At 47.5% G+C, this 12329-nt stretch overlaps 1 protein-coding gene across 2 annotated transcripts in view; it reads left to right on the top strand.

The window, feature by feature from the left end:
- The window catches only part of inpp5f (inositol polyphosphate-5-phosphatase F), a 305045-nt gene that overhangs the window by 221542 nt on the left and 71174 nt on the right, over positions 1-12329 (top strand). For both annotated transcript variants that reach the window (XM_072479349.1, XM_072479348.1), the window contains 2 exons: positions 8786-8953; positions 10054-10110. In XM_072479349.1, the coding sequence (XP_072335450.1) occupies positions 8786-8953; positions 10054-10110 (225 nt within the window). The remainder of the gene's footprint in view (positions 1-8785; positions 8954-10053; positions 10111-12329) is intronic.

The raw sequence follows: 12329 nt of genomic DNA, 5'->3' as shown, positions 1-12329 counted from the left end.
TCATTTTAAGGAATGATATAAAGGAGGAAAGCGCCATTGAGGGGGTGGCAATCCAGCATTTTGCAGCCAAGGGGACTGAAGGCCAAGCTGCCAGTAGTGGAACAATTAAAACTGGGGATGCAGAACAGGCCAGAACTGGAGGGGCATGGATAGGAGGGTTGTGGGGCTGGAGGAGGTTAGGGATAAAGGTTGGGGCCATGGAGCCAAGTAGTGGCAACCCATTTGAATCTGCTGTGCTGCACAATATTGAGTTGATTTGAGTCAGCAATTTTCTTCAGCCAAGTTGTTGAGCACCGGGAGCGAGGCGACTGGGTCTTTAGTATTGGAACCATCAAATATTCTCCTGAGATATGTATTTTTGTTTTAGTTTCTTAGTTATTCATCTGGTGAGGATAAGGTTATTTCCAGGTGAAGCAGGGGAGCTCTTCAGGGCTGAGATGTCTTCAAGAGTCTAATCTAAGCCCCTGGGAGGCCCCATTTCCTCTTGCTTTGTGAGTTTAATAGTGAACTGATCAGCAGTTTGGAATTGATGTCCCATGTACCCATAGAAACTAAGCATGAGAGCTCATTGAAGGATTTTGCACTTTTCAGTAAGACAATTGGAACTGATGACATTGACAAATGGGAGTCAAGTGATAGAGGCTGCGATTTAACGGAAACACTTCAAAGTGTAATTTTGGACCCATTTGGTGAGGTGCTTCTCGACGGCCGCAGTGGTGAGAACGTGGCTGGTCATTAACAGCACTTTGTGCTGGATATGAGCGCCCACGAGCTTCTTGCCATTACTGGCTCCCTCGCTGTCTGATTCGCCGGACTTATGTCTCAGCTTCATGCCGCTAATGAGGGGGAACTGCTTTCAAAAAACAACAAAGAACAAAGAAATGTACAGCACAGGAACAGGCCCTTCGGCCCTCCAAGCCCGTGCCGACCATACTGCCCGACTAAACTACAATCTTCTACACTTCCTGGGCCCGTATCCCTCTATTCCCATCCTATTCATATATTTGTCAAGATGCCCCTTAAATGTCCCTATCGTCCCTGCTTCCACTACCTCCTCCGGTAGCGAGTTCCAGGCACCCACTACCCTCTGCGTAAAAAACTTGCCTCGTACATCTACTCTAAACCTTGCCACTCTCACCTTAAACCTATGCCCCCTAGTAATTGACCCCTCTACCCTGGGGAAAAGCCTCTGACTATCCACTCTGTCTATGCCCCTCATAATTTTGTATACCTCTATCAGGTCGCCCCTCAACCTCCTTCGTTCCAGTGAGAACAAACCGAGTTTATTCAATCGCTCCTCATAGCTTATGCCCTCCATACCAGGCAACATTCTGGTAAATCTCTTCTGCACCCTCTCTAAAGCCTCCACATCCTTCTGGTAGTGTGGCGACCAGAATTGAACACTATACTCCAAGTGTGGCCTAACTAAGGTTCTATACAGCTGCAACATGACTTGCCAATTCTTATACTCAATGCCCCGGCCAATGAAGGCAAGCATGCCGTATGCCTTCTTGACTACCTTCTCCACCTGTGTTGCCCCTTTCAATGACCTGTGGACCTGTACTCCTAGATCTCTTTGACTTTCAATACTCTTGAGGGTTCTACCATTCACTGTATATTCCCTACCTGCATTAGCCCTTCCAAAATGCATTACCTCACATTTGTCCGGATTAAACTCCATCTGCCATCTCTCCGCCCAAGTCTCCAGACAATCTAAATCCTGCTGTATCCTCAGACAGTCCTCATCGCTATCCGCAATTCCACCAACCTTTGTGTCGTCTGCAAACTTACTAATCAGGCCAGTTACATTTTCCTCCAAATCATTTATATATACTACAAAGAGCAAAGGTCCCAGCACTGATCCCTGTGGAACACCACTGGTCATAGCCCTCCAATTAGAAAAGCATCCCTTCATTGCTACCCTCTGCCTTCTATGGCCTAGCCAGTTCTGTATCCACCTTGCCAGTTCACCCCTGATCCCGTGTGACTTCACCTTTTGTACTAGTCTACCATGAGGGACCTTGTCAAAGGCCTTACTGAAGTCCATATAGACAACATCTACTGCCCTACCTGCATCAATCATCTTAGTGACCTCCTCGAAAAACTCTATCAAGTTAGTGAGACACGACCTCCCCTTCACAAAACCGTGCTGTCTCTCACTAATACGTCCATTTGCTTCCAAATGGGAGTCGATCCTGTCTCGAAGAATTCTCTCCAGTAATTTCCCTACCACTGAAGTAAGGCTCACCGGCCTGTAGTTCCTGGGATTATCCTTGCTACCCTTCTTAAACAGAGGAACAACATTGGCTATTCTCCAGTCCTCCGGGACATCCCCTGAAGACAGCGAGGATCCAAAGATTTCTGTCAAGGCCTCAGCAATTTCCCCTCCAGCCTCCTTCAGTATTCTGGGGTAGATCCCATCAGGCCCTGGGGACTTATCTACCTTAATATTTTTTAAGACACCCAACACCTCGTCTTTTTGGATCACAATGTGACCCAGGCTATCTACACCCCCTTCTCCAGACACAACATCTACCAATTCCTTCTCTTTGGTGAATACTGATGCAAAGTATTCATTTAGTACCTCGCCCATTTCCTCTGGCTCCACACATAGATTCCCTTGCCTATCCTTCAGTGGGCCAACCCTTTCCCTGGCTACCCTCTTGCTTTTTATGTACGTGTAAAAAGCCTTGGGATTTTCCTTAACCCTATTTGCCAATGACTTTTCGTGACCCCTTCTAGCCCTCTTGACTCCTTGCTTAAGTTCCTTCCTACTTTCCTTATATTCCACGCAGGCTTCGTCCGTTCCCAGCCTTTTAGCCCTGACAAATGCCTCCTTTTTCTTTTTGACGAGGCCTACAATATCACTCGTCATCCAAGGTTCCCGAAAATTGCCGTATTTATCTTTCTTCCTCACAGGAACATGCCGGTCCTGTATTCCTTTCAACTGACACTTGAAAGCCTCCCACATGTCAGATGTTGATTTGCCCTCAAACATCCGCCCCCAATCTATGTTCTTCAGTTCCCGCCTAATATTGTTATAATTAGCCTTCCCCCAATTTAGCACATTCATCCTTGGACCAATCTTATCCTTGTCCACCAGTACTTTAAAACTTACTGAATTGTGGTCACTGTTACCAAAATGCTCCCCTACTGAAACATCTACCACCTGGCCGGGCTCATTCCCCAATACCAGGTCCAGTACCGCCCCTTCCCTAGTTGGACTGTTTACATATTGTTTTAAGAAGCCCTCCTGGATGCTCCTTACAAACTCCGCCCCGTCTAAGCCCCTGGCACTAAGTGAGTCCCAGTCAATATTGGGGAAGTTGAAGTCTCCCATCACCACAACCCTGTTGTTTTTACTCTTTTCCAAAATCTGTCTACCTATCTGCTCCTCTATCTCCCGCTGGCTGTTGGGAGGCCTGTAGTATACCCCCAACATTGTGACTGCACCCTTCTTATTCCTGATCTCTACCCATATAGCCTCACTGCCCTCTGAGGTGTCCTCTCGCAGTATAGCTGTGATATTCTCCCGAACAAGTAGCGCAACTCCGCTTCCCCTTTTACATCCCCCTCTATCCCGCCTGAAACATCTAAATCCTGGAACGTTTAGCTGCCAATCCTGCCCTTCCCTCAACCAGGTCTCTGTAATGGCAACAACATCATAGTTCCAAGTAGTAATCCAAGCTCTAAGTTCATCTGCCTTACCCGTAATGCTCCTTGCATTAAAACATATGCACTTCAGGCCACTGTGTTCAGCAACTTCTCCCCGTCTGCTCTGCCTCAGAGCCACACTGTCCCTATTCCCTAGTTCTCCCTCAATGCTCTCACCTTCTGACCTATTGCTCCCGTGCCCACCCCCCTGCCATACTAGTTTAAACCCTCCCGTGTGACACTAGCAAACCTCGCGGCCAGGATATTTATGCCTCTCCGGTTTAGATGCAACCCGTCCATCTTATACAGGTCACACCTGCCCCGGAAGTCCTCCCAGTAGTCCAGATAACGGAAACCCTCCCTCCTACACCAGCTGTTTAGCCACGTGTTTATCTGCTCTATCTTCCTATTTCTAGCCTCACTGCTGGCACGTGGCACAGGGAGTAATCCCGAGATTACAACCCTCGCGGTCCTGTCTTTTAACTTTCTGCCTTGCTCCCTGAACTCCTGCTGCAGGACCTCATGCCCCTTCCTGCCTATGTCGTTAGTGCCAATATGTACAACGACCTCTGCCTGTTTGCCCTCCCCCTTCAGGATTCCCTCTACCCGTTCAGAGACATCCTGGACCCTGGCACCAGGGAGGCAACATACCATCCTGGAGTCTCTTTCACGTCCACAGAAGCGCCTATCTGTGCCCCTGACTATAGAGTCCCCTATTACTATTACTCTTCTGCGCTTTGACCCTCCCTTCTGAACATCAGAGCCAGCCGTGGTGCCACTGCTCTGGCTGCTGCTGTTTTCCCCTGATAGGCTATCCCCCCCGACAGTATCCAAAGGGGTATATCTGTTCGAGAGGGGGACAACCACAGGGGATTCCTGCACTGACTGCCTGCCCTTTCTGGTGGTCACCCATTTCTCTGCCTGCACCTTGGGTGTGACCACATTTACATAACTGCGATCTATGACGCTTTCTGCCACCTGCATGCTCCTAAGTGCATCCAATTGCTGCGCCAACCGAACCATGCGGTCTGTGAGGCGCTCCAGTTGGGTGCACTTTCTGCAGATGCAGATTCAAACACTCCCTCACCATTTACTCCAAGTCCTCGCCCCCTCTGAGGAACGGGCTCTGGAAATTGCAGGATTGCCCAAGGAGAGAGTAGTAACCGACAGCAATGTTGGCCTGCGCTGCAGAGGTGAGGATCCACTGTCCCTTCACCCAGATGACCTGTCCCAAGTACATTGACGTCAGGCAAAATGATCCTTCACACTCTCTAATCACATGCCCATCATCTCATGGGATCTGCATCTGGTGGGTCTGGGCCATCAGGAATCGCCGTCTTCCCCCCCCCCCCCCCCCCCCACCACCACCCCCTTCTCCCACCCGAGAGACCACCCTGGAGAAGAGCTCCAAGGAGATGACCATCGAGGTGTAACAGCTAAGCCATCCATCTTTAAACATTGCAGAGAGACACCCCTCAGTGGCTGACATTAGTGGTCAGGGACACAATCTGGTGAGCACCACACAGTTGCTGATGCACATCAGGTGGAGGCAGGAGCATTCAAGGGAGTCAGCAGTCGGAATGCTGCTGGTTCCCAGGACTCCGCAGAGTCCCAGTCAGATGCCAAGCCTCTGAACAAGCTAATCCCAGAGCTGATACAGATTAGGACACGGCTGTGAGCTTCAGGCGGGGATGTCGGCGACATTCCAGCAAGTGCATAGCTGATTGGAGGAATCCCATAGGTGATGTCAACAATTGGTGGAACTGAGGCCAGCATGCTAGGGCCACAGCCGCGGCACATGCTGTCTGTACACGTTGGGTCGTTGCTGGTGCCCCCCTTTGGGTTCCTCCTCGGCTGATGGCGGCTGGGTCTTCAGGGTGTGCGGCAGACCCCTGCACATGGGGTGCTGCCTCTAGCCAGCGTTGATGCTGCTACTCTCAACGTCTGCGTGTGTTTCCTCCGGGTGTCCCGGTTTCCTCCTACAGTCCAAAGATGTGCAGGTTAGGTGGATTGGCCATGATAAACTGCCCTTGGGTTAGATGGGGTTGTAGGGTTATGGCGATAGGGTGGAGGTGTGGGCTGAACTAGGGTGCTCTTTCCAAGAGCCGGTAGAGACTCGATGGGCCGAATGGCCTCCTTCTGCCCTGTAAATTCTATGAATCTCACCGGATTCAAATCCTGCCTCCGCACACTTCACTGGTGGTCAAGGTGCAGCTGAACATCTTGAATTCCAGTGTGTTTAACCCACAATGACGGGCCAGTTAAGTGCAGCACTTATCACACCAGCAACAAAAGCATCAAATGTATTTCTTCAACGGTGTCAGCAGGTGGCCCATTTGGAACAATGTTGCGCACCAGCTCCTACAGCGTTCTCGCCTCTCTCGCGCTCTCTTCCCCCCCCCTCCCCCCCCCCCCCCCCCCCCCCCCCCCCCCCCGTCTCAATCCAGATCGCCCTATCAACTCTCTCATTCCCCTGAGCCAGGTGTTCCATGACCCAGGTATCTTAGAAAAAATTGTCCTTCATTCCTGCTACAGACAAGGAAGCGCCAAGTTCCCAGGTTCGATCCCGGCTCTGGGTCACTGTCCGTGTGGAGTTTGCACATTCTCCCCGTGGGTTCGCCCCCACAACCCAAAAGATGTGCAGGCTAGGTGAATTGGCCACGCTAAATTTCGCCTTAATTGGAAAAAATGAATTGTGTGCTCTAAATTAAAAAAGAAAAGAAAAGGAAGGAAACAGCAACAGCAGCCTCCAGGCATCTGCAGCCACCAGCAGGAGCAAGCAGCAAGCACAGCCTGAAAATATTTTAATTTATTGACAATACAAAAGACAATACAATAAGGACACCTATCACTTGGCACCCTTCAGTTGTGTCGGGCACGAATCTCTATTTTGGCCTTCCCCATTATTTAACTGGTGTGTCTAGGTCCATGCTAGGTGCAGCGCATGGTTAAATCGTGCCCCGGTCTATACGTTTTTCACATTTTAATTGCTGGGATATCCCATGTACTGAGGTTCTTGCTATGCAATGTGTTGCATGAGAAAGATCGTTGCCATCCATTGGCAGTATTAAGTCCCCAGTGTACAAGCGCTGTGGCTTTCAAACTCCAAATATGTCATGGCAATGCTCAAATCATATTGACTATGATAGGTAGGCCATGTTGTTAGAATGGATGATAGTCGCCAACCATGAGATCAACTGTGTGGTGAGCTTGATCGTGCCGCTAGACCCACAAAAACTAGGCTGTGCGGATTCATAGCAAGTGTGACGCACTGCATGCCAGGTTGATTCTGATAGCTGGGAGCTGTTGGCACATGACAGGTACGTAGTGTCAAAGTCTCCACGTGGAGCATAGAAATTTGAAGAGCTGTGTCTTCAGAAAGAGTATGAGATAGTAATCTCAACATCAAGTGGTCAGCTACAATGCCCCTTCCCCTGCAGCCAACAGCACTTTGCTCGCATTGGACTGCCTTCCCACCTGAAGATCACAAGCTAAGCAGTGGATGTGAATCATCGGCAGTAGTGCCAAGCCAAAGGGAGATTTTATGCAAATATACAGGGAAAACCTGTTGAGAACGGATGCACTAATTAGGCTGCTCAACACAGCTCACTTACTGTTTTGAAAGGATGCTCATTATTCAATGGAGACCGAAGTCTGACAGATTAATCGAAACTTGGGAAGGAGCCAGCCATTTGAGTACCAGGTAGCATCTAAGCCATACGCTAAATTCTGTATGCCATCTTTTACAAAGTCTGAAGGATCTGTAGCCTTGATTCACTTGTTAATGGGAATGGATGAAAAACCTAAAGTTAAATAAATGGGTTATCTTGATCCCACAGGGTCTCCCGACTGGGGGGGGGGAGGGTTTCATTGGAGCCTTTCACATGCAGGCTGGGCTGGTCACACTTCATTTTGTATCGCTGTACTATAGCTTGTGTATGATGGTGTTGTTGAAGTCGATGCTCCATCTCCACATGCAAGATGTAACCATATCGATGGCTGCGCAGGTTTCATTTTCATCAGGAGCATTTGTAAAAGTAGGTGCGATTTAATTGTTCGATTTAAAAATAATTCAAACTACTCCAGTTAATTTGCTGTTGCATATCTGGAACCTTATTTTTCCATTGTGCAGAAGAGGAGATCACCGAGCGATCCATTTCTCTCGGGCAAATGCAGGATCATGGGCTGATTCTCCGGTCCACCCGCCATGTGTTTGTTGGTGGCACGGTTCTCTGTTCTCGTCGCTGTCAATGGGATTTCCCATTGAAAACACCCCACACCGCCGGGAAACACGTGGGCTGTCAGCTGGACTGAGAATGCCACCACCAGCGAATGGCCTGAGAATTCGGCCCCAGGTCTTTGTGTTCACCGGCTAACTACAGGATTGGAGCTTGTTTTGATTGCAGCTTTGGTTTGCGGGGAAGGAGAGTGAGTGGTCCTTCGATTTGGGCATGAACAGTGCATTGTTTAAACCTCGAAACTTGACCATAATTTGAGTGCTAGTTTCAGCCAGATTTGCAGCTTGTGGGTTTAAGTACATCATTGTTGCCTGTTCATTGGCTCAGTAACAGTGGAGGCCAGACCATTGGGCACACTTGTTTCAAAGTCAGACCAAATCATTGGACAAAGTGGCTTGTCACAGTTCCTTAAAGGAGCAAATTACATCAGTTAACTATGGGCTATCGTGCTATAGGCAGCACGGTAGCATAGTGGTTAGCACAATTGCTTCACTGCTCCAGAGTCCCGGGTTCGATTCCCGGCTTGGGTCGCTGTCTGTGCGGCGTCTGCACGTTCTCCCCGTGCGTGCGTGGGTTTTCTCCGGGTGCTCCGGTTTCCTCCCACGGTCCAGGGATGTGCAGGTTGGGTGGATTGGCCATGATAAATTGCCATTAGTGTCCAAAATTGCCCTTCGTGTTGGGTGGGTTACTGGTTTATGGGGATAGGGTGGAGGTGTGGGCTTGGGTGGGGTGCTCTTTCAACGAGCTGGTGCAGACTCGATGGGCCGAATGGCCTCCTTCTGCACTGTAAATTCTATGAAAGTGCAAAATGTACCTGAAGCCGCGCTCTCACATGGACACGCCTCTGCTCATTTCTGTCCTTGTTATCCACGTTAACGGGTTTGTGTTTGCAGGCCAAGGAACACAAGGAAAAGGAGCGTTTGGAACGGAGGTTGTTGGAGGAATTAATCAAGATGTTCATGGACTCGGATTCATTTTATTATAGCCTGACCTATGACCTTACCAATTCTGTGCAGAGACTAAGTGCCTCTGAAAAGAGAGGGGAATCAATATGGCAGAGGGTAAGATTTTCTTCAATAGTAACTGCTCCCCATTGTTAGCTGGAGAGGGATGTTATCAAACGTAGCGACCATTTGTGACTGCAATCTATGTTCTCTCAGCCAGCCTATACAATTCCTAACAGTTGTTTAAAAATTTAATTTGACTAGGCGTGAGTCACCTCTTCATTCACAGAAGAAGAGGTATCTTCTGTTTTACCGAGCCGCCGGGCTGCTTGTCACCCCACCCCCATCTTCCTGCCAGTTAGGTCTTGCAAAGGGCAACCGAACAAGGGAAAAACTGACTGCTAGCCACTTGTAATGTGTGAGCACCTTCCGCAGTACTTGCAACAGTCCCCAACTACAACCTCCTTTTAGGTTGAAGTGGGCTTAGGATAAATAACTATGCCTCTCCCAAGTGTTGGTTTGTTTTGATTTCTTGTCAACTCTCATACCATCTCCATCACCTTTCTGGCTCCACTCTCCAGTTATAACCCTCTTTTTACCATCGTTGGTGGGTATGCCTCTACCTGCCTGGATCCCATGCACTGGCATTCCCTTCCTTTTTTAAATTTAATGTGCCCAATTCTTTTTTCTCTCAATTAAGGGGCAATTTAGTGTGGCCAATTCACCTACCCTGCACACCCTTGGGTTGTGGAGGTAAGACCCACGCAGCCACGAGGGGAATGTGCAGACTCCACACGGTCAGTGACCCGGGGTCGGGATTGAACCCGGGTCCTTGACGCTGTGAGGCAGCAGTGTTAACCACCGCTCCGCCTGCTGCCATTCCCTGCCGATCCATGAAAGAACCCACCCCTTAGACTGCACCTCCCAAACTTGGTATGTATTTCCACGGCAGCTCTGCAGTGCCATTGGGTATTTTATGAAGTTGCAGTCAAGGTTATTGTTCGATTTGAACCAGTCACTTGGATTTACTGGAACATGGTTCACAGTAATTACTATGTTGGGGAGTTTGGATTCAAGTAGCTTCAATTGTAGACTCAGTAGTTCAGATAGAACACCGGAAAAAGAGAGGATCTGTTATCAAAGTGAGGCATACTAAACATTAACAGACAACTACAGTAATAGGCTGCTAATTGATCATGTGTTTCCTCTTTTGCTAGGTCGATGATAGATTTTTTTGGAATAAACACATGATTGATGACCTGATTAACTTAAATGTAAGTAGTTGAGAAACATTAGTTTATTTGGGTGTGTATGTACTCCATATCCAACACCACCCGAGGTCACCTCATCATTCTCTGGGGTGAGGTTTTAAATGAGCCTGAGCTAGGCCTTACCTGTAATTTGGGGTAAACATCAATGACATTCTGGTGTCCGAATGGTAGAAGAGAACATCATCTTCTGTCTGTGATAATTAGCCCAACATGTAGAGCCTTATTATTCACATGGTTACATTCCAGTTTGCTACATTCCAATTGAAGTTCGGGGAAATAAATGCTGATGGATCAGTTTCGCTCTCACAAACCATATGATGTTTAATCACCGTCAATGGAATACAGAAACAAACTACCAAGTTGCCAGGACCTGACTCCACCCTCTAGATGTATATTCTGACTAATGGTTTCCATAGAATGTCTACAGTGCAGAATGAGGCCATTCGGCCCATCAGATCTGCACCGTCCCTCTGAAGGAGCACCCTAACTAGGCTCACTCCCCCGCTCTATCCCCGTAACACCGCACATTGATCAATCCACTTAACTTGCACATCTTTGGACTATTGGAGGAAACCCGCGCTGAGACTGGGAGAACTTGCAAACTCCACACAGACAGTAACCCGCGGCTGGAATCGAACCCAATGCTAACCACTGTTCCACGTGCTGCCCACATTTTACTCGGTATCCCTTTAAAACCTGAGATGAACAAAAATCTAGCAAACACCGATTGAAAATTAATGGTTGACCTTGCGTCACTTGCGGAAGAGAGTTACAAACTTCTCCCAATCGTTTGTGTGTTGAAACGCTTGCTAATTTCAGACCTGAAGTTTCAAGGTGTGCTCCTGGGGTCTTTGCATCCACCTCAGAACAAATGGCTTCACATCTTATCCAAAAGATGGAAGCGCTGGCCCTGGAGTACTCCCTCCGTACTGCCGCCGAGTTCCAAATGACATTTTTGGACTCCAGCCCCTTGGAGTGGCTCGAACTGGAGGCTGGACTGCTGCCAACTAAGGCACAGCTGGCACAACAGTCTAGCTTCAATATGCCTCCTAGTTCTGAATTCCACAACCCACAAATATCTTCTCCCCACCTACCTTTAATACCTCTTTTCTTGGAAATGTTTATTATTGAGTTTTCATATTTTATATTGCAACAAATTATAAGTTATACATTATCAGAAAAAATATGTAAAAACCAGCACTTGTATTTAGAAGTGAGCATCTTCATAATAACAACTGTGGTCGTGACCCCTCATTCCATCCCCCCACCTTAATATCTTGAAGACGTTCATCAAATGAGCCCTTAACCATTTGCAATTAAATATTCGTCATTACTTCAAATTTTTGGTTTTTCTTTTACGAAGAGAATTTTTTCATAAATTACATTATCTGATCTCACTGAGATGAGGTAATTCTTTTGTTCCTTCATCCCTCGATGCTCAACCATTTCCGAATCGATTCCCCTCCAATTTGATTAATCTGGGAGGGAACATTTGATTTGATTTTCTTACAGACGATTATCAAAGACATCACTGGTTAATTTAAAGACCAGCTTGGTTGGATCTGTATCACACTGGGGTGGAATTCAATTAGAATCCGTTTGACTATATCAGTCTGTTCTTGCAGCAGGAACCTTTTCAGCTAAATTAAAGGTTTTGTGCAACTGTTCCACATTAAGTTTGTTTTGTCACAAATCTGCAAGAGGTTTCAGGGCTGCTTTCATTCACCAGAGTTCTGTGCAGCAACACTCAATAATGTATTATAGCTTAACAGCTCAGTGGCATTTTAGCTTTGTATCATTATAACCCCTTGCAGTTCAGCGATACAAGGTAGATTTTTATTCGGAATATTTCCAAAAGAAATTTGATGCAGCACATTTCCTACTACCTTTCACCTCTCTTCGCTCGTCAGTCACATAATGGAGTAAATTTAGTAAATGCCAGAAAGAGAAATTCTGTAGCTCTTTTCATGACGTGAGGTCATTAATGCTTTGCAAACCAAGTTTCAAATGTAGTCATTGTTGTAATGTAGGAAACACAGCAACCAATTTACGCACAACGGCCATGTTATAATGAGTAGATAATCTGTAATAGTGTAGCTAATTGAGAAATAAATGCTGGCTATGACACTGGGGAATCACATCCCATTCCATTTCGAATCTGTGCTACGGGATCTCTTGCACTCACCTGAGAGAACCGATGGTCTAACATCTCATCCGAAAGA

Source organism: Scyliorhinus torazame, chromosome 16 (genome assembly GCF_047496885.1).
Source record: "Scyliorhinus torazame isolate Kashiwa2021f chromosome 16, sScyTor2.1, whole genome shotgun sequence".
NCBI classification, from domain to species: domain Eukaryota; kingdom Metazoa; phylum Chordata; class Chondrichthyes; order Carcharhiniformes; family Scyliorhinidae; genus Scyliorhinus; species Scyliorhinus torazame.
This window is presented reverse-complemented; position numbering and strand designations above follow the sequence as displayed.